The sequence below is a fragment of the Carica papaya genome, chromosome 4 (assembly GCF_054855325.1).
Source record: "Carica papaya isolate Zhongbai chromosome 4, ASM5485532v1, whole genome shotgun sequence".
Lineage (NCBI taxonomy): Eukaryota > Viridiplantae > Streptophyta > Magnoliopsida > Brassicales > Caricaceae > Carica > Carica papaya.
In genome coordinates, this window is record NC_142312.1 from 9,022,174 (window position 1) to 9,049,840 (window position 27,667).

The following is a 27,667-nucleotide window of genomic DNA, read 5'->3' on the forward strand; positions in this document are numbered from 1 at the left end:
GGATGTGGAAAAAAATATGTATAGGTAGGAATAAATTCCAGAATTTTATCAGGTGGAGGGTTGGTACTAGGAATATAATTAATTTTTAGCAAGACACTTGGTTAAGAGGGGGGATTAATTAGAGAATAGTTTCTCTAGATCTATACTATTGCATGGAACAAGAATATCTTGGTTTATGAGTCATTTAGAGATAATTGGGGGGGGGGGAGAGGAGTAGTATGTGGAAGTTTTGAGAAATCTCAATAATTTAAAAATTAACGATTATGAGACTCCCGTCCATATACTGTCGTTTGCCTCAATTAACTGAAGTAATGACCAACCAATTTGGACACTCAATACTAGAAGATCTTTTTCACTCAAGTTTTTCTATATTTATTTGAGCAATAATGACGCTATGGGAACCGATTTTTCTTTTTTGGCAACTCTGGAAGTTTAATGCTCCACTTATAGTTGCATTCTTTGCATGGGAAATAGGTCGTGATTATATTCTTGCTATTGATAAGCTGATGAGGGGGAAAATATTGGTAAATGGATGTTTTCTATACAAAAGGAAGGTGGAGTCTTGTAATAACATCCTTTTTTGGTGTCCGCTTGTGTGTAAGTTATGAACCATGACTTATGGGTTCTTGAGAATCAGTTGGGTGATGGCTGGATCAGTCAGGGAAGAGATTTGGGCCTGGAAAAGGGAAAAAACATGCAAGTCTCATTCCCCTTACTATTTTTTGGACGGTGTGGAAACAGAGGAACATGAGAGCTTTTAGGGGATGAAAGATAACTTTAACAAGCTTTGGGATAGATGATTTCAGACCTTGGGTTTTTTTGATAAAGAGTTATCATTTTTATACAATTGGAGGATTTTGAGAATTTTATTGATGTTTTGATTGACATGTAAATATTTTTTATACATGGGTTGACATGCCCGTGGATGTTTGTGAATTAATGAATCTTACTATACTTCTTATTTTTTTTTTCAAAAAGAAATTAGAGTTATGAGTTATGTGGTCAAATAAAAATACACATGCGTACAATCCTAATAAGTCTAAGACCCAGATCCTGCTATCAAGCTACTTAGAATGTTGAGAAGTCTCTAACAGCAGGGTTAAACTGTCATTAGCCTCTCAAGCATTAAGGCTCTTGAAAAAATGGAAGTTTCAAGATACAGTCTTTTTTGTGTGACAAAAAAAGTAACTAACTAGCGGCAATGTGACTTGAAGAAATATTATAAAGACGAAGAAAACAATTTATTGATGGGCTATCGCCAAACCAAAGATCCTCCAATAATAGTACTCCTGAACCATCTTGCAGTTTGGGGCTAAGGGGAATATATAGGTCATGCAAATGGGAGATGGCCTTCCATGTGTCCTTATGGTAATAAAATTACCTGCTACAACATTACCTCCACTCCTCTGACTACCATGAATACTTTTTGATCATCATGTATCGTAGAGAAATAGGTTCCTGCAAAAAATGCCAAAATAATTTAGCCAATAGAGATAAGTTATTGGATACTAGATCCTCAATGGACAAACCGCCATGAATAACACATAGTATTGGATCTTTAGTCTCATGACTCATGAATTTCTATTATTGGCTTTGGATTGGGAGAGAAATAGGTTTTAGAGCTGTCATTTGTCTATTTAGTTGTATTTTTTTTTTGAGATAACTATTTAGGTGTATTTTTAATAGTAAAAGAAGTATTATTAGAAAAAGGAGAAAAGAAGTGGAAAGGCAAAGGATGAGGAATCCCATGATCTAAACCCACTAAAAGTTCATGGGGGAAAAAGGATTACAAATGCCCCTAAGAGATCATGGAAAAAAAAACAAACGTTGCTTCCCAATCTCGCTGCAGAGATGCCAAAGATATAACCTTCAGAAAATCATGAGCCTTGATTTTTAAGGAGAGAAGATCATTAAGTCCCAAGAGATCATGGAAAAAAGGATTGGAAGTGCTCCTAAGAGATCATGGAAAAAAAAATAAACATTGCTTCCACCAATCTTGTTGCAGAGTTGCCAAAGACATATCCTTCAAAAAACCGCGAGCCTCAACCTCTAAGAAGGAAAGAATCATTAAGTCCCAAAGGAAAGATGGAGGTTAATAACGATGCCTAAAAACCTAGAGTAAAGTGAACACATTGTTAACCAACTGATCATTATCCGAAAGGGCATGATTGTGTTATCTGCAAATTACAAGTGAGAAATCTTGATACTCAAAATTACTCAACAAATATGATATAGGAAAATCTAGAGATAATATGTGCAGTTTGAAACAAGGTTTTTTTGATATTACACCAAAGAATTTGGGAGTTTGGTTTTGATGGGTTCTTGGATTAAAAAAGAAATAACAAGACATTATATTCTCTCAATCATTTTATTCTTTGATGGGTCTTGAATCTCTTAAGATTTCACTCTTAAGGAGAGACTCAGTTGCATCACATAATCACACTTATGGCAAAATCATAAAATATAGCTGCTGTAAATTCCTTTTATTCTCATGAAAGAATATCAAGAGTATTTATAGACTTTGATTTAATCCTAAACTAATTAGTACTAGAAACCCTAAAAAAGAATTTAAACCATAAATAAATACTTACACTATTAGAAAATAAGCTACTATAAAGAAATACAAATAATAAATTAAGGTAGCACTTTTCAAACTGAAGCAACAATACAGGGATAGAACTAGACATGACAATGTAGAACAAGACGATAAATTGGTGGCTTTGATATATAGGTACTGGGCTGAACAAAATTGTTACCAATAAGTAATACAAAATATGTTGTGCAATTACTAGAATGTCCTTTGTATTGTTTAATGTTTAATTTTTAATTTTTTTATAAATAAAACTTTATTTTAAATTTTATCTACATATGTTAAATTCAATGTTAGTTGTTTTAAAGATCATCATTATTTTATTTGGTAATGAGTTTTTTAATATATTAAGCTATTTATATTCATAAATTACTCATATAATAAATCAGTATTATCTTATTTTTGATAATTAATTTTATCAAAAGTATTAAATAGAAAATTACTTGCACAAAAGAAGTAGTTTATGAAATCTAACTATTGTATGTAATAATCGCATTTATGCAACAACAAAAATGTCAAACGTTATTATTTTAAATTTTTAATAAAAATGTTATCAATATTATGTATGGCTATATGAGCTGATAAATGGAGGCGAATGGTAGTTTATGAAATAAGCAAAATAATGTATGAGTATTTGGTAATTCAGTATTTATGTTTTGTTACAACTAATATTACAAATATGTTCCACCAAAATGGGAACAAAATGAGGCAACGAAATGGTTCTCTCATTTCTGTTTGTAGATGGCCTTTTACTTATTTTTTTTGGCACCACACATAGGACTGAACAGGTTTGCAGTGTCTATTCCTGCAAAATTGATGATGCCAAACACTATAAAAGTTTGCAATGTAGATGAGACTTCAATTCTCATCGGGTAGGAAAAAACTTGACTGTGTTGATTTGAAGGTTTAGTGCTCCTTCCTGGTGAAATCGATATAGTCGTGTCTTCCCGACATAGGACAAGGAGAGCTTGAACATTCTTTTTTTGAAATAAAAGAGGAGAGAATATAGTAATAGGCACCAAGGGGATGTTGCTCATATAAAGAAAATTTATACGAACCAAAATTGAAGGATCTTAATAATCAAATCAATATCTCAAGTCTATCTAGGAATTTTACTGATAGGAAAATATATTATTTAATTGAAATAACCTATAATAGAGACTAAGTAAATAAGATCCTAATTTAATAGGATATAATAAACTTACACCATCAATAAGCATATTGATACTAGTTCTTAAATAAGTTAAATACCTCAATCGTGCATAAACATACAGTTAGATAACTATTTCTATTATCAAAGTATACCCACTTTAGGATCTTCCTGTTTTCCATTTATTCCCTTCATTTCTTATTATCAGGCTTGAAGTTCTTCTTGGACCACCGGTGGCAGCTCAAGAGACAAAGCCTTTTTTTTTTTAATAATATTGTGTGCTGACAAGTCACTGAATGGAGAATATAAATCTTCAACTACATTTGCTCTCCACATGCTTGGTCTTGAGTGATAGTTACATTTCCATAGTTTATAAGATATTAGCTCTCGCAGAAGTTTCATTCTTACTACTTATACTCTGTTCTCAGGGGAGAGCCTAAATGTTGGTACAGTGTCCCTGGAAGTGAAGCTGATGCATTTGAAAAGGTAGTTCTTTAGATTTTTAATAACTTTCTGCTACTAGTGCCAAGTAATTTCCTATGTTATGCAATACTTAATTATTCTTTTTCCATTTTGGCTTCGTGAATGGCTGAGGTACTTTTCCTGGTTGGGCTTATTAAAAAATTGTTTCTCTTTTAAGGGTGACAAACACATTCTTTTCATCTCTGTTGTCAATTTTCTTGTAGGTCATGAGGAATAATCTTCCTGATCTTTTTGATGCACAGCCTGATTTACTCTTTCAGCTTGTCACTATGTTGAATCCATCTGTTCTGCGAGAAAGTGGAGTTCCAGTCTATACTACACTACAGGTTTGATATGCAAGGAAATAGTTTAATACCTGAATATATCTTCCAATGTAGTAACATGCAGAATTTTATTCAGGTTTTTGTTTTCAATTGGTCTACTGTGTTGGCTATTGATGGTATCATTTTTCAAAATTTTTTTCTGCGCAGGAGCCTGGAAATTTTGTCATCACATTCCCCAGATCTTACCATGGAGGATTCAATTTTGGTATGCCATACTTTTTCATGGGTTTCTAGTTTAAAGGACCGAGATACACTAAAGCGATAAAAACTCATAGGACATACTGTCCTCAAAATATTAAATGAATCATCATGATAAATAGAAAAAAAGTAGCAATAGATAACATGTTCCTGTGCGGCCTTTCAGGTTTAAATTGTGCAGAGGCTGTCAATTTTGCTCCTGCTGACTGGTTACCTCATGGTGGTTTTGGGTCAGAATTATATAAACGGTATCATAAATCTGCCATCATATCTCATGAGGAGCTTCTTTGTGTGGTTGCCAAGGTTCAAATTCTATTATCTTTCACATATTCTTTTTGAGTGGCTACTTTTTTCTTTCCTTTTTGTTTATTGGGTGAATGTTAGTGACAATAGTTAAAGAGAAGAGTCGAGGCGTTAGATAATGCTGTTAATCAAAGTGTTGGGAAGCCAGATCGTTTGCCGCAAGGTCCTATCTTATTGCAATGTGTGGTGGGGGGACAATATTAATCAGAGCGCCTTATTGCAATGTGAGGGGGGGGGGGAGTGCTTGATGTTTATCATCTTGCTAATGAAGTGGTTGAGGAAGAAGCAAAAAGATTTCATTCTTAAATTGGGTTTAATTGAAGTATATGATATGCTTAATTGGAGTTTCTTGGATGTTCTCAATAATTATTAGTGGAGAGTCTAGATGTCACAGTTTGAGTAGGAACTTACACATAGGAACTAATAGTCATTAAAAAAAACAAAACTTTTGTTATTAGTTAAAGGATGAAAAATTCTTACATCTTTTGCAAATTCACACGCATTATAGACCAAGTAATTTTTAACTCAAGGTATCATCTCAAAATTGAGATTATACAAGCTATTTAATTTTCAAACACAAAAACTTACAAATCTTTTTTGGCCCACCTGATTCACCACACTAGTTATCTTGCAACTCAAAAGTGAGCTCGTCTTTCCTTAACTATTGGAAATGGTGTTGGATGTAGTTCTTGCTTCATGTTTGCAAGATTGGAGAATGAATAACCTAAATAAATTGTTTTTTTTTGAGATAAAAGTATGGATAATATAAATAATTTGTTTAAGGCCCTTTGTGATTCTAGGTTTTATTTTGAGGGCATGCTTGGTTGAGATGGAAATTGAGATGCTCGTCTTTCTTTAACTATGTCCATTTTTCTTGATTTTATGAGAGGGGAAAATGATTGATTATACATTTTCTTTCCAAAAAAAAAAAGAGAAGGGTAAATGATTGAGCGTGAGATATTGTGCTTTCTTTATGTATGCCCTTGTGCCATTTATTGTCTCTCCATAACCAATATTAGAATTGGCCAAACCCGCTTCGGGTTCTTTGAGTGTGTACTTTTGTGAATCCCTCTTTACCCATCTTGCCCATAAATCTTTTTGTGAAAGCAAGATTTTCACTAGTGTTTATGATTCTATAAAGTTGGTATTTTTGTTTGGATTGTTGACTTGAAAAGGCTCAACACAAGTGACCTATGGCAAGTCTGCAGATCCAACCATGCTTTTTCCCAGATGTGTATGTTATGTGTTTCATGGGAGCCGAGTCCCATTGCCATGTTTTTTTGCATTATGAGATGGCTAAGAGATTCTGGTCCCTTCCCTAAAGTGTTTTCTACCTATGTTTTTTTGGGTAGTTTGGGTGAAGAAAGAGGCTAAGGTGTCCTGGAGAAGAGCTTTCTTTGCTGGTTTGTGAATATTGTTGGAGTGTCGTGAATTCTCAAGGATGGTTATGTCCTTTGTTTTTCCTAGGGGATAGATTGGTTCTTTTTTTACTTTTTTGGAGGCCAAGGCTTATGATTACTCTAGGGATGTTAATTTGGCTAATTTGCAATGGGACTGAGATTGAGATGCATTGTTCATTTATTTTTATGTGGTTCTTTCATCTTTTTTTCTTCCAAGTATTAGTGTACGAGGATTTATTCTCCACTTCTGTACTTTATTTCAAAGAAAAATCTCCACTTTCTTACTTTTATTATATATATAATAATATTTTTTTGAAATAAAAAGTAATGTGTATATTAGCAAGGTACCAAAAAAAGGGGTACCAACCCGTAAACAGAAAGATTTACAAAGTAATTAATATGTTAATGATACCCTCAAAATTTTCATTTCTAACAATATTGTGACCTAACAAGGTAGTTCCAAAATAATTAATTCACTTATTTCTTAAATTTATACAAAGCTAATTCTTTCTTCTAAAAAATTCTAACATTTTTTTCTTTTCAAAGAACCCAAAAAATAGTCAAAGGAATCAAATTGGCAACATACATTTGAAATTAAGCTCATCCTATGCCCAAATTTCCCCTCTCACGGTCCCAACAATCACCTAATTAAATCCTGAAGAACCCATAAATAAGCTATAGGCAACTGGACACCATAAAAGAAGATGATTACATGATTCTTCAGCACACTTGCAAAGGTAACACCTGTTTGCAATAATCTGCCCCCTCAATCTTAAATTCTCAATAGTGAAAATCCTTTCTCCACATGCTTCCCATGCAAAGAATTCCATTCTAGGGGGTACTTTTGTTTTCCAGATTTGCTTAATTGGGAAGTTCAGAATTCCTTCCTCTTCCCCACCAACCAGGAACCTGTAATATGACCGAACAGAAAAATTTCTCTTTTTTTCAAGATTCGAAATAATCTTGTCTGAGCCCTCTTTGATATTTTGGTCCTCCAGTGTCAGCAAGAGCTCTCCATACTCCTTGATTTTCTAGTCATTTAAATGTCTATTCACCCTAACATAACATTCAACACAGCCATTACAAAACCAATATGCTTCAGCCACCACCAAACCTTTTGAATATGCTAACTCAAAAATTCTGGGATACCTATTCTATAAGCTATCCTCACCGGCCCACTTGTCTTGCCAGAACCTGATTTTGTCCTCTTCCCCCAATTGCCATTTGGTGCAGTTAAGGAATCTCGACCATTGTTTCATGATGTTCTTCCACAAGCCACGCCCGTGCGGCCTGTAACCTGCCCCAGCACCAGCCGAAGCCTGATCACCCCAATGGACAAACACAATTTCTCCACATTTTATTCTCCTCCTTTAAAAAACTTCCAAAGCCATTTTCCTTGAAGAACTATATTCATGTATACTAAGGATCTTATGCCCAATCCACCCCTTTTAACTGGTTTTTTGATATCTTCCCAATTAACCAAGTGATGCATCCTATTCCCATCTTCATCCCCTCAAAATAAATCTACATTATATAGTTTCTAGCTTCTTCGCTATTCTTTAGGGATGGTGAGTGTCGAAAGATAGTAAATGGGAAGATTGACCATCGTGCTCTTTATTAAAGTGAGACGCATTCCCTTGGATAGAAAATTCCTCGTCCACCCCGCAAGCCTATTTTCAAACATTTCAATAACTGACTCTCAAGTATCTTTATCTTTAAATTTTGCACCCAAAGGCACCCCCAAATATTTCATGGGGAACTTCACCGGTTTACAACCCAGAACCGTAGCATAGTTGTTGCTATCCCCATCACCCCTTATTCTAGCAAGTTCTGATTTTAACAGATTAATTTTCAGCTTAGAACAGTCTGAAAACAGTGGAGAATGCAGCACAGGTGTAATAGGTTCCTGATATCCGGATGGCAAAATATGAGGGTGTCATCAGTGAAGAGAAGGCATGTAACCTCAAAAACATTTGACCTTTTCCCAACTTTAACACCTTTCAATAAATTCAGACCTTTAGCCTTGCAAAGTAAACCATTTAGAGCCTCTATTGCAATAATAAACAGTAGTGGTGAGAGAGGATCACCCTGCCTTAGCCAACAGGAAGCAGAAAAAAATTCAGATGACCCTCCATTAACAATCACCACAAAAGAAGTAGTGGAGATGCAAGTCTTCATCCAATGCCTCATTTAGAACCAAACACCCCATTTTACACCATGTAATCAATAAAACTCCAGCTGAGATGATCGTATGTTTTTTCCATGTCCAGTTTGCATACCGGCCCATCCTTCTTGTTTGTGAACAAATCATCTACCATCTCATTGGCAGCCATAATAGCCTCCAAAATCTGCCTCCCCTCAACAAAAGCATGTTGACACTCCCCAATAACCTCCCTGAATACACGAGAGAGTCTTTTTGCCAACACCTTAACAATTAATTTGTACATACAGGCCACTAAACTGATCAGCCTGAAGTCCCTAAATTCATTTGTCCCTCTCCTTTGAAGGATAAGAATCAGGAAAGTGGAATTAAGAGATTTTAAAAACCTCCCAGAATGATGAAGTTCATTAAACATGGACATTACGTCCTCTTTAATTAAATACCAGAATCCTTGGACAAACTTCAAGTTGAAACCATCCGGCTCGGGGGCTTTACTACCATTAGATGCTCTCAAGCTCTCCAAAACTTCCTCCTCGGTAAATGGTGCCTCCAAAAACTGTATGCTAGCCCAGATAATCTCTGAAATTCCAGTCCATCTAGAGTAGGCCTCTAGTTAAATTGTTCTTCATACAAATTTGCAAAGAAGTTTTTGACAGCCTCTTTAATCTCTTTATTCCCATTAATGACACTGTTTCCCATATGAATCTCATTAATGTAATTGGTTCTTATTCTTTACTAAGCAATGGTATGAAAATATTTGGTATTACAGTCTCTTTTTTGGATCTATTTCTCCCTAGATTTTTGCTCCATGAAGATTCCTCTGCTTTTAAAATAGTGACCAGTTTCACTTTCAGCGAATCCCTTTTTTCTTTGTCTTCTAAAGATAGGCCAACATCACTCTCTTTATTGTCAAGGACATTAATCTCCTCCATGATTTTACTGAATTCTACATTCTGTTTTTCTTTCTTCTCTTTAGCCCACACTTTTATCACATTCTTGATTGCTTTGAGTTTTTGAGCAATCCGAAAGCTAGCACATCCCTTCACCAAGGTAGCATTCCAAAAATTTTCCACCAAAGAATGAAATTTATCCTCCTTCAACCACCGGTATCCGATCTGAAAGGAACAGGACCCCATTGGATGTCATCCATCACCAGCCCTATTGGAAAATGGTTGGAAATGGGCTTCTGGAGGCTCTTTTGGCAAACCTCCCCTAATTGAGGTAACAGGTCGGTGGAAATCAGAAAACCGGCCATTCCCCCCCCCCCCCGAGTGGAAATTGCTCCCACTTCGTTCCTCCCTTCTCATAATCATGTTAAAATCTCCCCCCACAATCCAATTTCCACCCCAATTGTTCCTGCACTCTACTAATTCCCTCCACAATGTCAACCTCTCCTCACGGTTTCCCCAACAATAGACCCAGTATAATTCCATTCTAACCCTCCTTATTGCATTTGAATCTGCAAGAAATAGTGCATTCTTTAATCACAGCCTCCTGACACCTAACACTATCCTTCCTTCACAAGATCACCATTCCCCCCACAGAGCTATTCGCGGGCAAAACACACCACTTCAAACTGTTAACAGCCCACAGGCTTTTAATAACCTCGTCGGCAATACACAGCATCTTGGTTTCCTGTAAACATACTACCTTCGGCTTCCATTTATTCAAACAACTCCTTATTATCAGCCTTTTACTATAGGTGTTAATGCCTCTTACATTTCAGGAAATAACTTTGTTTATCATTTATCATTGTCATCATATCCCCACTCAGATGTGGCTTTCTTTTTCCTACCTTCATAATTTATGGAAGATTCCAATCTTCTGAGCTCTCTGGGTGTGCCCCCAATAGCTTTTTTTCTTGCCTTTTACATTACCCCTAACTCTTTCTTTTATGCCAATTTCTTCTTTTCCAATTCCGAAAAGTAGAAGTAAGTTAGGGCTTCCATACCTTCTAAGGAGACACCAAATAAGTTGCTGAACTTCTGAACATTCTGAGCGATCCACAGAGAGTAGCCATCTTCGGTCCCTTCCACCACGTTGACGTCTGCTAGGCTAATCTGTAAGATTTCTTCTATTTCTTGGTTGCAATAATGGTTGTGAACTGGAACATCTTCCTCAATTGTCACCAACTCAAGTTGCCCCAAGTCCTCACCCTGTCTACTGTTTGAAAGAAATTTTCCTTCATTCTTTAAGTCTTCTTTTGTCGAGAAAACTGAGCATAAATCATCATCTTCTTTCTCTTCTCGCTCTAGCATCTCAGACTCAACTCCTTTTTCTCTCTCGTCTTCTAAACCTACATGCTTTATGAGTACTACCTCTTCTGCTTCATTTTTTTCCTCACTGGGGTCGAAAGGCTTAGGATACAGCCCTACCTTTTTTAATCCAGAATTTTCTCCTCAGACTGGGCTGCCTTTCCTCACATTTTCCTTACTAGGGTAATCTATTGGCTCGCTTGGGCCTGGGTTTGCTCTCCTTGGACTTGGGCCCAGGTCATATATGTAATAATCTATATATTTTAATATAAAAAGGGCCTTCTAGAGGTTTAAGAACTTTAAAACTCAGTCATGTTGAAAGAAATCTTGTTCTTGTGATGTGTGATGGTTTCATAAATTGGGAAAAAGGGTTTTTGTCTCCTTTGTGGAGAGTTGGTTAGCCCACCACTTTTGAGGTGTTTTCTTGCCTATTTGAGGTTGTGTAAAGAATAAAGAGCTTAGTTGTGAAGAGGCTTACTTTTCTGTTTGTTGGAACAAGATTTCAAAGTTTTAATTAACTTGTGAATTGTACATATGCTATTTGATATAAAATAGTTTGTATGCCTTCTTTTGATCCTTCTATTAGAATATTGGCTTTTGTCAATTTTTTTAATTTACTTTTAATTAAAGAAAGTTATATTAATATGATTTTTTTTAAAGTAAAAACTTGTATATTACGTATATGACACCAAAGGGGTGCCATCTCTATATAAAAATATTTACAAGTCTGTTAGTACATTCAATACTCTTCCAAAATCATCCCACTCATATACATCATGACCCAAAATTAAAGTCCCAAAAGTATGTAACCACTTATCTCTAATTTTACTAGTATTCCTCACACACCCATTTAATGTTCTATTATTCCTCTCTTTCCACACCACCCAAAAAAAGGAATCAAAGCGGCAAGTTTTGGTTTGATCCTCACCTCGCCCCAAGCCCAAAGTTCATTTTTGACCAAGCCCCTAATCACCCAATTTATACCCAGTAAGCTGTACACCATATGCATTGACCAAAGGAGTAGATGATTGTAAGATTCAGCAGCTTCCATGCAAAGATAGCAACCATTGACCGTAGTATGAATCCTTCTCATTGACTTATTTATAGTAAGAATGCATTCTCGTCCCGCTTCCCAAGCAAAAAAGACAATTCTCGGTGGCGCTTGCGCTTTTCAAATATGACAAATCGGGAAATTCGAGCCAACATTCTCCTTATTAGCCAAATGGCCATAGAAGGACTTCGTAGTAAATATACCATCTTTCTTGAACTTCCAAACGACCTTATCTCTGTGGTTTTGTAAATGAACATCAACAAGAACTTGTAGTATCTTTGTGAACTCATCAATCTCCCAATCATTTAAATTTCTAACCAAATCAATGTTCTAACTGCTCTTCCCATCCACTCCCCTAAATACCTTCTCAACTACCATATTCTTTCTCCTCACTAAATTATACAATCTAGTGAATTGATTCAGAAGACTGCTCCTACCAATCCATTCATCTTCTATTACCTTTCCCAAGCTTCCCTTGTATACCCTCCATGAACTGCGCCATACCCATGCAAATACCCTTCCAAAGATCCACCCCATGAGGCCTAAGAGACACCCTACTATTCCCCTTCCCAACAGTATCCCCCCACCTCGCCCCAAAAACCCTACACCACAACCTCCTCTCCTTTAAATGACATCTCCACAATCACTTCCCCAACAATGCGTTGTTCGAATCCACCAAAAACCGAATACCCAGACCACCCTTCCACTTTGGTAGTTTCACCTTGTCCCACTTCATCAAATGATATTTATGGCTTCTGTTATCGCCCCTCCCCCCCACCTCCCCCGCCCCTAAAAAAAAAAAAAAACAATATTGTATATTCTTTAACTTTTTTGCAATTTTAGAGGGAAAGGTAAAGCAGATAAATAAGAGATAGGGGGATTAGTAAGAGTACTTTTACTGAAAGTTAATCTTCCCTCTTTTGAAAGGTAGTTTATTTTCCAAGCTGCTAGTTTTTTTTCAAATAAATCAATCACTGGATTCCTGATTTCGCATGTTTATACTTAGCTCCCAATGGTAGTCCCAAATACTTAATAGACAAATTGACAAGCTTGCAACTAAGACCCCTGGCCGAGCTGTCACCATTACTCTTACTCCCCAACATCACCAATTCAGACTTATACAAATTGATATTCAATCTAGAGACAGTTTGAAAACATAAAAGAATACATTTGAAATTCATGATCATCTCTTCTTTTGGTTGACAAAAAATAAGGGTATCATCAGTAAAAAATAAATGAGACACTTTCATTTGACTATTGCATCTTCTTCCAACCATAATACCTTTCATCAAGTTCTTCTCCTTAGCTTTTTCAAGAATCCTGTTCAAGGCTTTCATAATAATAATAAATAAAAGTGAGAGATAAAGGATTACTTTTTCTCAATCCTCTAGAAGCCCTGAAAAAGAAGGGCCACCATTAATCATCACTGCAAATGAAGCCGTTGTAATGCACGCTCTCATCCACTTTCTCCACTTACCACCACAACCCAACCTACCCAACATTTAATCAACAAACTCCCAACATACATGGTTGTAAGCCTTTTCCATATCTAGTTTACAAAAAACCCCATTCTCTCCCCTCCCCACTACCTCATCCACAACCTCGCTAGCAACCAACACTGCATCCAAGATCTGTTTACCCTCTATAAACACATGTTGACTCTTCCCAATCACTTCCCCTATCACCCTTGATAATCCTCTCGCAAGGACTTTGTATATGAGATTGTAGATACAACCCATCAAGCTAATATGTTTAAACTGTCTGATATTATTAACCCCCTCCACCTTAGCAACTAAAACAATAAATGTGGAATTAAGAGATTTCAAAAAATTTAACGGAATGTTGTAATTCTTTGAAGACATTCACCAACTCATTGTTAATTGGCCAAAACTCCTGCAAAAATTTCATGTTAAAACCATCTTGTCCTGGGGCTCTATCATCGTTGCAGCTTCTAAGACCAACAAGAATTTCCTCCTCGGAGAACTTCTCCTCAAGGTTGTGCATACTCATCTCACTAATCTGTTTGAATTGGTGGCCATCTAACTTCAGTCTTCGGGCAAACTCCTCAGTATACAACTGTTGAAAGAGCTTTATAGCACCATCCCTCAAATTTTCATTACTAGAAACCCAATCATCTCCAATTTGCATTTCATCAATATAATTGCACCTTCTTCTATGACTGGCAAGGTTATGAAAGTGTTTTGTGTTGCGATCGCCCTCCATCAATCACTTCTCCTTAGCTTTCTATCTCCACAATATTTCCTCCATACATAACCTATTAGTCTATTCAACTCTAACCGCATCCCTCCTCTCCCCATTCTCCCTTGAAAAAACCCCCCTACTCTTCTTCCAAATCTAGACCCTCTTACTCTCCCAACAACCTATTGGTATTCTCTTCCACCTTTACTTTCTCCTCCCTCACCCAATCTTTAATTGCCGCTTTCAGAGTTATTAACTTCTTAGCAACCCGAAAACTAGCCTTACCCCTCACATTCTCCTCTCTCCACACTTTTTCCACAAACCTCCTAAAACCCTCCTCCTTGAGCCACCTATTGTCCAACCTAAATAGAATCGGCCCCGATTGGATCTCGTCGGACATAATGCAAATAGGGAAGTGATCCAACACCGTCCTTTGTAAGACTTTTTGGCATATACCTATAAATTCATCAAAAAATTCGTTAGATATTAAAAAGAGATCGATCCTCAAGAACGCCGAAGGATCTCTTCCATTCGTCCAAGTCCACCCACCCCCCCATCAACGGAAGGTCCACCAACCCTAAAGATTCAATAATATCTCTAAATTCCTCCGCACTTCTTCTAGAAAATTGTTCCGCCAATCTTTCACTCCTCCTTAACACCAAATTAAAGCCCCCACCCCCTATTTCTCACCCCATGTATTCTTACAAGCCTCCAACTTTCTCCATACACCCCCCCCTCTCCCCCCGCCCCGCTCCGCCAACACTCAAATAAGCAAGATATGGAATATTCACCCATAATCACATCCCTACACCTCAACTGGTCCTCTCTCCACATTACTAAAATGACCCCCGTCGCCCTATTCACCGGAATAAATTTCCACCCGACCTCCTTTATCTTCCACAAGTTATGAATAACAAAATTGTTGATTTCTTCCATTTTTGTTTCTTGAAGGCAACAAACATCCGGTTTCCATCGACCCAAACAACCCTTAATAACCATTCTCTTCGTTTTATCATTAATCCCCCTAACAGTCCATTAGATAATTTTTCCACTCATTATTTTTTCCTACCATTGTCCCCCTAATCCCTGCTGCCTTTCTTTTTGCTGTCATTATTCGCAGAAAACTGCAGCCTTCTCAACTCCCTAGCTCTCCCCTCCTCAAATTACTTTTTGACCTTCTCCGCACCCGTTCCCTCATTGAGAATTTCCGATCTCTTTTTTTCAGTTTCCGTAAATAGTTCCAGCAACTTATCTTCCAAATCCACAAGTGAAACCCCAACCATTTTACTAATTTTTTGTATATTTTGATTTACCCACAAATAGTCATTTAGAGCTATACCAATATGGTAATGATTAAAAGTACTGAGGGGATACCACCCGTATACAAAATAATGGTATTATAAAGAAGTCAAATTGTTAACAAGGAAAGCCCTCAATAAAAACAAAAAGATTACCCTTCAATAAAATGCTTCAAGTCAGAACTATCATCTCTACTCCTACCAAAAGAAGATGAGACATCATTAAAAGTCTATTGTTCATTTCCTTTCAAACCATCCATAAGGTAGCAATCGGAGTAGAGAAATAATCTTCATTCTTCTCTTTTCCCTATGAGACCATGCCAAGCCCACAATTCATTGCTCACCATGCTTGAATAGGAGTGCATTATCAGGTCCAAATCGAACCGGACCAATTAACATTTGATTCGGTCATCGGTCAACACCCTAACATAGAGAAACATTGATCTATTTTGGTCCTGTGCTAGTCCATTCCAAAATAAACTGGTTTGAATTAAAAATACAAAAAAGGTTTAAAAATTCAATTTTTAATTTTAGTTTTATCTTTTATTAATTTTTAGCTAGCGAATTAGAAAAGAAAATTTTGGTCCATTTTGGTTTGAGTTTTCGGTTTGCTCTCCCACCCTTTTTTTGAAATAAAATGTATGAATAAATATATATTAATAAGGTACCAAAAAACCGGGGGTACCGCCCATTTACAAAGCTTTGCAATATAGTGAGAGAATCAATGATATTACCAAAATTCACATCACTAATAATATCATGTTCTAACAATATAAACCTAAAGTAATGCATCAATCTATCTCTCGATCTATACAAATCTGTCTCCTTACCCTCATAAGCTCTGTATTTTCTCTCTTTTCAAAGAACTCAAAAAATGTTCAACGGAATAAGTTTAATCAAACTACTATCTAAATGCACACCTTTCCAAGCCCACAATTCCCTCCCTAATAGACCCAGACGTCACCCAATTAATTCCAATAAGGCTGTAAATTAAATCCAAAGACCAAAAGCCACAGGGCACCACAACAGTACATGATTACAGGATTCTTCATTTCTAATACACGTATAGCACCAGTTGGGGATGATCAGTCCTCTTGATTATAGTTTGTCAATGGTTAATATGCATTCTCTGCATGTTTTTGATGCAAAACAAGCGACTATTGGAGGTACTTTTGCTTTCCGTACCTCGGAAAATTGGGTCAAAACATGGTCCCTTCTTGTTAAATGCTTATAATAAGATCTGACATAATATTCTCCGTTTTTTTCCAGTTTCCACTACACCTTATCCTCCCCAGAAGGCACCTGCTGTGCTGCCAAAAGGTGTAGCAAACTCTCAAATTCTGTGACTTCCCAATCCTGAAGATTTTTTGTGACATTAATCAACCATTCAACACTACCATTGTTGTTTCTGTATGCATCTTGCACTAACATATTTTGTGCTTGTGCAATTGCAAAAGTTCTAGGTAATCTCTTTATTAAACATTCATTTTCAGTCCAAACATCCTTCCAAAATCTAATTTTATTACCTTTACCAAACTTCCACCGCAGGTTATCCAGAAATTGAGGCCACTGCATCAAGGATTTCCTCTATAAGCTTATGCCATGCAGTCTCCCAATCCTTGCCCCGCCTCTGTTATCCTAATTCAGATCGCCCCATCGAGACCACATGATCTTCCTCCACAGTCTGTTGTCCTCTTTTAAATATCATCCCATTGTTACAATAATACGCTATGATGACAATACCGCAGTTGTCATTGATCAAGAAGGAAATCCAAAAGGAACTTGAATTTTTGGTACGATCCCCCGGGAATTGAGACAGTTAAATTTCACTAAAATAGTTTCATTAGCTCCTGAGATATTATAAGATGAGACCTGAATATAGTTATAGTCAGTCTTTAAATCAAATGGAATAATCTTAATTAGGGTATATGCGTGAGACATAATCTATTAATTAATCTATTTGATTTAAAGACTGACTATAACTATATTCAGGTCTCATCTTATAATACCTCTTACCTTGCAATGCCATATTTATGTCAACAATAATCTTGATTCCCAACCCACCATGTTTGAGAGGTTTTTTGGTTTCCTCCCATTTTATCAAATGGAATTTTCTATTCTCCTCATCATCACCCCAAAGAAATTTATATTGAATAGTTTCCAATTTCTTTGCAATATTCACTGGAACCGTTAGGACAAATAATAGATAGGTAGGTTGGTCATTGAGCTCTTAATTAGAGTAAGTCTACCATCTTTAGACAAAAATTTTCTCTTCGAACTAGCTAATATGCTTTCATACATTTCCACCACCGCTTCCGAAGAAACACTCTTTTAATATTTGGCGCCCAGTGGTAAACCGAGATATTTGACCATTAACAAGACCTCTTTACGTTCCATCACAGCCACATACTGTCTTCCATCCCCATCACCTCCCACTTTAACCAATTCCAATTTTTGTAGATTAATCTTCAAAATGGAAACCCCTTGAAAACAAAATAAAATACACCTCAAGTGAAGAAGATTCCTCACGTCTGGATGACAGAAAATTAAGGTATCATCCGCAAACAAAAGATGAGAGACTTCAATCGTCAAGTTGCTCCTTAGCACACCCACTCCCTTAAAGAGTTGCAACTCCTTAGCCTTATTCATAAGCCCATTCAAGGTTTTCATAATTAAAATAAACAACATTGGGGAGAGTGGGTCACCTTGTCCTAATCCCCTGGACGCTCTAAAGAATTCTGACGGTCCTCCATTGCTAAGAACCGCAAAAGAAGTTGTACTAGATGTATTCATCAAAAGTCTCCATTTTGGCCAAGACCAAATCTACAAAGCATGTAATCTACAAAACTCCAGCTAACATTATCATACGCCTTCTCCATATCCAGCTTACAAATCGCCCAAATCAGCCCCTCCTTTTTACCACCCACCAAATCCGCAACCAGCTCGTTTGCCACATTAACAACATTTAGGATTTGTCGTCCTTCCACAAAAGCATGTTGGGTTTCCCTAATTTCCAAAGACCCTAGAAAGCCTTCATGCCAAGACTTTTGCAATAAGTTTGTATACACAACCCATCAAACGTAATGGTCTAAAGTCACCTAAATCTTTGGCATCTTTCTTTTTGGAAATGAGAGCAATAAAAGTTGAATTAAGGGATTTTACAAATTTTCTAGTTTAATGCAGTTCCCTAAACAATTCCACTACATCATCCTTGATCACGTTCCAAAATTTCTGTAAGAATTTAATATTGAAACCATCCAGTCCCGGAGCTTTAGCTCCATTACACATATTCAAACTCTCTTTAATTTTTTCTTCAGAAAAATCATCCTCCAGCATAATTTTGTTGCTTTCGAACAATCTTCTGAAGTTAATGCCCTCCATTGTGGGTCTTCTCTCATACTCTTCCTCATATAACTTTGCAAAAAATTTATTGGCAGCCTCTCTTAGTTCTCAGTTACCATTAATCTTCCTGCCTTCAAACCAGATTTTTGATATGTAATTGCGTCTCCTCCTATTACTAGCCATTGGATGGAAGTACTTAGTATTTTTGTCTTTTTCCTGCAACTATTTATCTCTGGACTTTTGTTTCCAAGACATCTCCTCTACCATACACAGATTAGCAAGATTCAGCTTCAAACTATTTCTTTTACTCAGGCAGCCTTATCCAACTCACCCTACCCCTCCAACTGATCAGTTTCACTGATTTCATTCATAATGGTGACAAAATATTCCTCTTCCCTCTTTCTTATATCTTTTCTCCACTCCTTAATCACATCTAAAATTGGCCAATCTGAAACTAGCATTGCCATGTCTATTCAACTAAAGTACCAAATTTTTGATCTTTCAACCACTTATTGTCAAGCCAAAAAGGTAGTGGACTCCAATGAATACCATCTGCTTGTAAACATATAGGATAGTGATCTGAAATGGGCTGCTGGAGAATCTTTTGGTAAACACCAGGGAGCTGTAACAGAAAAACAGGAGAAATTAGGAATCTATCTATCATTGAGCAAGCCGGTTGATTGGTTATATTTGCCTATATCCATTTACACAATAGCATCCGACAATATAACATTCCTGCCATTCCTCTCCTCACTTCTCAAAGTTATGTTAAAATCCCCTTCCTCCCCCTCTAATTTCCAATTCTCGCTCCATTTTTTTCTATATTCCTCTAACTCCCTCCCCAGCATCTCCCTTTCATTATTGTTGCCCCTACAGTACACGCCAGTGAAAGCCCATTTAAGGTCCCCCTGCAACTCTTGAATAAACAGGATAAAGTAGTTTCACCTTTCACCACCTCTATACATTTCACACTATCCTCTCTCCACATTAGAATAATCCCTCTGGCAGTGCCAACTGCCGGAATGCTCTACCACCCAACCTCCTTAATCCACCATAGACTACTAATGATGTCATTCGAACACAACTCCATTTTAGATTCTTGAAGCACACAATCTCTGGTTTCCATTTAGATAGATGGCCCATAATGATGAGTTGCTTGCTTTGATTGTTAAGTCCTCTCACATTCCAAGATATCAACTTGCTAATCATCTACAACAGCAAGTTCCCCCTCTCCCCGCCCCCATGTTCTTTCCTCTTTTCCTTCTCCCCTCATAGTTAATTGACGACTTCAATCTTTTCAGTTCTTTTAAAGTACCGTCTATAGATATTTTCCTTCCTTTTGACATAATGATCCCTTTCTTCTTTTTAGCAACTCTTTTCTTTTCAATTTTAGAAAAAATAGAGAAGCTTGAGTTTCCATACCTTCCATGGAGATCCCTTTCATTTTACTGAATTTCTGAATATTTTGAGTAACCCACTATGACTATCTCATTGGGTAGCTATTGATCACATTGATTCCTTCCAGGCTTAAGGATAGGATTTCTTCTAGTTCCGGGTCCACCGAAGAGACAAAACTCTTTCATCTGTGCGTCGTCTTCAATCATAATCATAGCTAAGCTAGTCTCTTCGTCTCTGTCTTCCTTCTCTGTCTCCGCCATAAAGAATAACTCCTCTGCAGATGTTTCATCTTTGTCCTCACTCGATTTCAAACTACATTTTTATGACATTTGCTCTTTTCCATTCTCCTTGCTTACCAACGAAAGAAACTTTGGCTTCGATTCCTTTCTCTTCTTTTTGAGTCATTGTGTCCTCAGAGCAAGCAACCCCGACTTTTTTTAAACCAGATGACTTGCCTCGGGTCGGGTTATAATCACCCGAGTTCAATTTAAAATCTTGGCCTGAACCCGGCTTGTTAAATTGCATTGGACTTGACCCAACAACCCACTTCTCTTCTTCTACCCAAATGCATCGTTTTTTCTCATTCGGCCCAGCCCTTCTATTTCTCACTCGGCCCACCAGACCTTTACCTTTAGCCTCCTCCTTCTCAGAGTCAAAACGACGAGTATGAACTGCTTTTTGAGCCTTATGCCTGTCGGGTTTACTAAAGCCCAACCAGGTCACCTCCCCCATATCTCGCTTATGCCCTACCCGATTCCCCTTGTGATCCTTAGTTTGCAGTGCTACCGCATAGGACTGAGAATCACCAACTTCTACCATAAAATGGATGGGCAAGACACAATGGACAGATGAAAGATGCCTTCCATGGAGTCTTCTGCAATCTAGGTCAGAGGGAGTCTTCTGCAATCTAGGTCTCTCTGAGCCCAAAGTCTTCTCCCCCACCTCCTTCACTTGGGATTTGGGTTCATGCACAGGCTTGTTTGCGATTTCAAATTTCGAAATCATCAACTTCCACTACCCTTTCCGCTATGGTGTGTTTGGATGATTTTCAGAATGATTCATTAATGTATGGTATTGTATGGTAATGATATAGTATGATAATGATAAAGTTATACTATGTTTGGAAAGATTGTGTATTAGTGTATAGTAATAACAATTGTTTTTGTTTAAATTGATAGGATACTATGATTATATATTTGATTAAATTTCCTATTTTGCACATATTTTATTGTATGTAATAATAAATGTAAAAAGAGAAAAGATAAAAATATATATATAATTAAATATATAGATACATGTATATATATGTATATATAATAAAATAAATAAATTTTATAAAAAAGAAAATCAAGTGGCAATACGGTAAGGGTATAAATGTAAATAACAAAAAAGAGTAAGGTATAAATGAAAAAAAATAAATCCAAACCACATAAAACTACCAATTCGGTGGTTTGAAAAAAACAAAAATTGGTGGTTTTGAGAACCATGTAACAACTACCAAAAAACCATATTATGTGTCTGGAAATGCAAATAAATAAGGTAAAATCATGAAATTACCATATCATACATTAATAAACCATAATTCAAACATACCTCTAGTCTCCACTTAGAAAGAAAATCTGAAGAAAATTGAGAGAAAATATTCTTCCTCCTTTTGATGAATGATTTCCACACATATATATACAAGTCTATTATCCTTACAATCTAACAAATTCTAGAGAGAAATCTAACAAAATTCTATTTCTAAGGACAAATTAACAAATTTGTTGGTGACTCCCTCCATTTACAGCACATAACAGCTGTAAATAACCATTTTTAATTCTAATTTATTCTTCTAATTATTATATTTTCTACACTCCCCTTCAATGTAGTTTACGTATATGTTGAGTAAATCTAGATTGGATATTATGTCATCAAAGGTTCTCTTAGGAAGAGGTTTAGTTAGAATATCTGCGATTTATTGATTGGTTGAAATATGCATCAGAGTTATAATCCCATCTTTCAATTTTTCTCTAATGAAATGACGATCAATCTCCACATGTTTAGTTTTATCGTGATGTACTGGATTTTTGGCCATATTAATTGTTGATTGGTTGTCGCACCATACTTTCATAGGCATATTGTTGAGGACTTTTAATTCTTCAAGTATTCTCTTCAACCATACACCTTCACAAATACCATGAGCGGGCACTCTAAATTCAGATTCTGCACTGTTGCGAGACACAACAGACTGTTTCTTGCTTCTCCAGGTAACCAAGTTACCCCAAACATAGGTACAATATCCTGATGTAGATCTCCTGTCGTTTGTAGAACCTGCCCAATCCGCATCCGTATAAATTTCAATACCCCTTCTATCTGTTTTTTGAAAGAATAAATCTTATCCTGGAGTTTTCTTGAGATACCTCAGAATCCGATACACAGCACTCATGTGATCTTTTGTTGGCTGATGCATGAACTGACTTACTGTACTTACTGCAAAACTGATGTCTGGTTTTGTGTGAGCCAAGTAAATAAGTTTTCCAACAAGTCTTTGGTATCTCCCTTTGTCAACCATTTTATTACTGATTATGGATCCAAGTTTGATGACTGAGTCCATAGGGGTGTCAGCAGGCTTGCTTTCTAGCATCCCAGTCTCCTTTAGGAGATCCATAATGTACTTTCTTTGAGAAACTGAAATTCTCTTTTTTGATCTAGCTACTTCCATACTGAGGAAGTACTTTAGTGCTCCAAGATATTTTATTTCAAATTCTTTGGATATGAATTCTTTAAGTTTCTGAATCTCCTCAAGGTGATCTCCTGTAAGAATGATATCATCAACATATATAATCAAAATAGTTTTTTTACCTGATATGCAATGTTTGACGATCAATGTATGGTCGGATTGACATTGTTCATATCCTTTATGTTTTACAGCTCTTGTGAATCTGTCAAACCATGCTTTTGGATATTGTTTTAGGCCATAAAGTGATTTCTTCAATTTATACACTTTATGAGAGTTGTCAGTTAATTCGAACCTTGGTGGTATATTCATATACACTTCTTCCAAATCGCCATTAAGAAATGCATTCTTTACATCTAATTGATACAGTGGCCAGTCAAGGTTAGATGTAAGTGAGAGGAGTACCCGAATAGTATTGTGCTTGGCAACTGGTGCAAACGTCTCCTGATAATCTATACCATATGATTGTGTATAGCCTTTGGCTACCAGGCGGGCCTTAAGCCTGTTCACACTCCCATCTGGATTATATTTGGTTGTAAAAATCCATTTGCATCCCACTTGACGCTTTCTTTGAGGAAGATCAGTTAGTTTCCATGTCTCATTCTTTTCAAGTGCCTTGATCTCATCTAGGACAGCTAACTTCTGGAATTTCCAAGGCCTCATGTATTGTTCTGGGTTCAGGTGAACTGCTGTCTATCATGCTCACAAAAGCATGATGTTCCGAGGATAATTTTTCCAATGAAACATAGTCCTGTATAGGATGTTTGGTGCATGTTCGAGTGCCCTTCCTCAAAGCAATAGGAATATCAGAATCAACGGAATCAAGAGTTGGTACAGAGATTACGTTACCTAGATCAGTGGGGAATTCATGGCAGTGCTTGGATGATTCGGGTACTTTTCCTTTGTTTCTTCTTGTATAGACACGTAACTCACTCGTTGCAGGTAATGTGCTTTCTATAACAGGTTTTGGTTCTGATTTTTTTTGTGAGGTTTCGGGTTCAATCTCCAAGGAAGGTTTGTCTGGTGATGGATTTTGTGGGTAGAGAGGTGGTACACACACATCCCACTACTGATATTCCTGAGTGAATGTCTCCCATTGAATATCAGTGGTGGGATAAAATGGTTGATTCTTAAAAAGAGTGACGTCCATGGTATTATAAAATCGGCGGGTTTTCGGAACTAGACATTTGTATCCTTTTTGATTTGCTGAGTATCCAACAAAAATACACTTTATTGCTCTTGGGTTTAATTTTCTACGAAGATGTTTATGAATGTGGACATATGCTAAACGCCCAAATACTTTAAGTGGCAAAGTGCTTAAGATGTGAGAATCAGGAAAGATTTTTGAGAGGATAGTATATGATGATTGAAACTGTAGAATACGGGAGGACATCCGATTAATCAAATAAGTAGCTGTAAGGACAGCCTCTCCCCAAAGATATTTTGGTACATGTGTGGTGAACATGAGAGATCTAGCAATCTCAAGAATATGTCTGTTTTTTCTTTCGGCTATGCTGTTTTGTTGTGGAGTATGAACGCAGGAGGTTTGATGAATAATACCATGTTCAGTAAAGTATTTTTCAAGAGTATTTTCAAAATATTCACAAGCATTATCGGATTTCAATACTTGGATGGTAACATGAAATTGGATTCGAATCATTGTATGAAATTTTTTAAATAGGGATCCTACTTCAGATTTTTCCTTCATGAGAAATACCCAAGTAATTCTTATATGGTCATCAATAAAAGATACAAACCACCTAGTTCCGAAAACGTTAGAAATCCTGGAAGGGTCCCAAACATCATTGTGAATTAATGCAAATGGTTTAGATGGTTTATATGGTAGACTATGGAATGAACTTCGAGTATGTTTAGAAAATTGGCAAACTTCACACTGTAATGAAACTGGATCTTTTCCTTTAAATAGTAGTGGAAACATCTTTTTTAAGTACATGAAGTTTGGATGTCCTAGTTTATAGTGCCACAACATAATATCATGATCATTATTTTTGGAAATAGGAACAGAGTTTTCACATACTGCATTGTGAGCTTGTCTTTTAGAGGTGTTGACTTGAAGTAAATATAATCCCGAGCTCATCTTAGCCCTGCCAATCGTCCTTTCCGAGTCCAAATCCTCGAAATTATACATATTAGAAACAAATTTCGCAGCACATTCCAAATCTTCACATAGCTTGCTGACAGACAACAAATTACAATCCAAATTCGGAACATGGAGAACTGAATAGATAGTCAAATTTGGAGACAAATTTACAGAGCCCATTCCTGCCACTTTTGAGAGAGAACCATCTGCAATTCTGATTGAAATATTTTCTTCACATCTTCTGTAATTTTGGAACATTGAGAAATCGCCACTCATATGATCAGATGCTTCAGAATCTACCACCAACACCTGTCCTTTTTCTGAAAGAGCAAATAAACCATGAATATTACCTTTGTGTGCCACAGATGCATTGACCGGGTGAGATTTCTTGGATAAGATTTGTTGGAGGGCTTCCAACTGTTCAGGGGTAAATGAGTCTTTTCCCATCTCATCAAAAATTACTTCCTCAGCCATCACGTGATTTCCTCGAAGCTTGCTGGAGGTCTCTGCTTTCGACATTTTCCACTCACTCGAAGGTGGTTTCCAGTCACTTGGCTTGCCGTGAAGCTTCCAGCAATGTTCCCGAGTGTGCCCTAGCTTCCGACAGTGGTCGCACCAGGGCCTTGTTTTCTTCGTTCGACTGTTAATCGCTTGGGTTGTGAGAGCTGAAGAATTTTCAGTCTGGTGAGGTTGGTCATTCTCTCCCATCATGATCTTCCGACGACTCTCCTCGTGTCGAACCTCAGAAAAAACTTTTCGAAGACTCGGCAAGGGTTTGGTGCTTAGAACACGTCCCCGAATTGCGTCGAGATTTTTGTTTAGCCCTAGCAGGAAATTGAAGACTCGCTTTTCTTCCACAAAGACTTTGAAGTTTTTCGCATCCTCGGGGCAGTTCCAGTGACGCTCTTTGAAGGCGTCCATCTGCTGCCAATTTTGACTAAGGATACTGTAATACTGGGTGACACTGAGTTCTCCTTGTCGAAGGTCATGAAGAGTTGACTCGATTTCGAATATTGCAGAGGATTTTGCTTGCTGGAGTAGAGTTCCTGTGCTGCCTTCCAGATTTCATGAGCAGTTTCGTAGAGAAGGAAATTCTCTCTGATTTCAGGAGTCATTGAGGTAATGAGACAGGACATGACCATACTGTTTTCGATCTCTCAGGTTTGTGCATTTGCATCGGACGCTGGAGGAGGCATGAGCTCGCCAGTGAGGTGCCCATAACGCCCCCTTCTGCGGATGAAGAGACGGACAGACGACGACCATTGAAGAAAGTTGCTGCCATCGAGTTTATGTCCTGTGATACAGGATGATGGTAGTTCACTCACAACTCTGGTTGTTGCTGTGTGATGATAAGAACCAGAGAAAACTTCTGGTGGAGAGGATGGAAGCTCACCCGAGGCTATTTTTTATTACGGCTCAGCAGGGTTTGATATCAATTTCTTTTTGGATTAGGTATTGCTCTGATACCATGAAGAAAATTGAGAGAAAATATTCTTCATTTCTTTGATGAATGATTTCCACACATATATATAAGTCTACTACCCTAACAACCTAACAAATTTTAGAGAGAAACCTAACAAAATTCTGTTTTTAAGAACATATTTGTTGGTGATTCCCTCCATTTACAGCACATAACAGCTGTAAATGGAGGACCATTTACAGCATATAACAGTTGTAAATAACCATTTTTAATCCTAATTTATTCTTTTAATTATTATATTTTCTACAAAATCCTTTTCGCATATCTATCCTATTGAATAGATAACACAAGATACTTACCTTGACTGTTTCTACCAAAAGAAATCCAAAGCTCATAGTTTCTACTCACTAAATGCTTTGCCCATTTTCCTCGTTTCTTCTTCATCAAAAATCTTCCGGATCATCCAACAGCTAGTCGAATTCCTTATTTAGGAAAATCGATCTTCTAAAACCCCACCCATTCTCACAGATTCTCAGACCGTCCAATCTCTTTCTCTCACATACTAGATCACACGACTTGTTTTCAATCACCAGAAATCTTTGCCCATTTGACATCTTTTCACCCTCCAAATGTGCCTTTCTCACTCTATCACTCTCACTTTCTCACTCTCTCACTTTCTCTACATACTGAATAATGCTGTTTGCTCCCCCACCCTTAATTGGTCATCAGTCTGGTCCAATTCGATTTGGTGCTAAGTTGTTGTTCTCTCTAAGGTTAAGGCTTTAGTTTAGATTGTGGTTCTCAGTAGGCTCAATACTAATGATTTGCTTTGAGCTTGCAAGCCATGGTCTGTCCCTAGGGGTGTGTGAGATGTGTTTTTTGTGATGCTGCATCCCATATATATATATGTATATACTTTGCATTATGGATGGCTTGGAGACTTTGCTCTTGTTTATTCATTTTTTTGGTCTTTGTTTGGTTTCTTTGCCAACATTGAGGATTTAATTACTTAATCTCTTGGTGGTGTTGGGAAGAAGAAAATACACTGTTGTGGATTGAGGGTGTTTAATCTGGTTGTGGGTGTTATAACTTAGAGGGATGCAAGGGCTTTTACAGATCATTTTATCGTGATTTGTTTTTTGAAAATAGATTAGTCTTTTGGCATTTGTTTGAAAATGGCTTCTATGAGGGTATTTCTACATTGAGATATGTTGATTGTTCTATGTTGAGTTTTTTTCTTGCCCGAGCGTTTCTCTATTTTGTTTTCCTGTGAGGA

General features: G+C 37.0%; 1 protein-coding gene across 9 annotated transcripts in view; it reads left to right on the forward strand.

Annotated features, from left to right (window-relative positions):
* Nucleotides 1-27,667, forward strand: part of LOC110812754 (transcription factor jumonji (jmjC) domain-containing protein) — a 104,586-nt gene that overhangs the window by 3,080 nt on the left and 73,839 nt on the right. For 8 of the 9 annotated variants that reach the window (XR_015818393.1, XR_015818391.1, XR_015818390.1 and 5 more), the window contains exons 3-6: nt 4,169-4,226; nt 4,427-4,549; nt 4,694-4,751; nt 4,911-5,047. Coding sequence is in view for 5 of the 9 variants with exons in the window: in XM_088217764.1 (XP_088073890.1) it covers nt 4,169-4,226; nt 4,427-4,549; nt 4,694-4,751; nt 4,911-5,047 (376 nt within the window). In the remaining 4 variants the exon portion in view is untranslated. Of the gene's footprint in view, nt 1-4,168; nt 4,227-4,426; nt 4,550-4,693; nt 4,752-4,910; nt 5,048-16,964; nt 17,205-27,667 lie in introns of those variants that run through there. The other variant, XM_088217765.1, reaches the window with a different exon arrangement.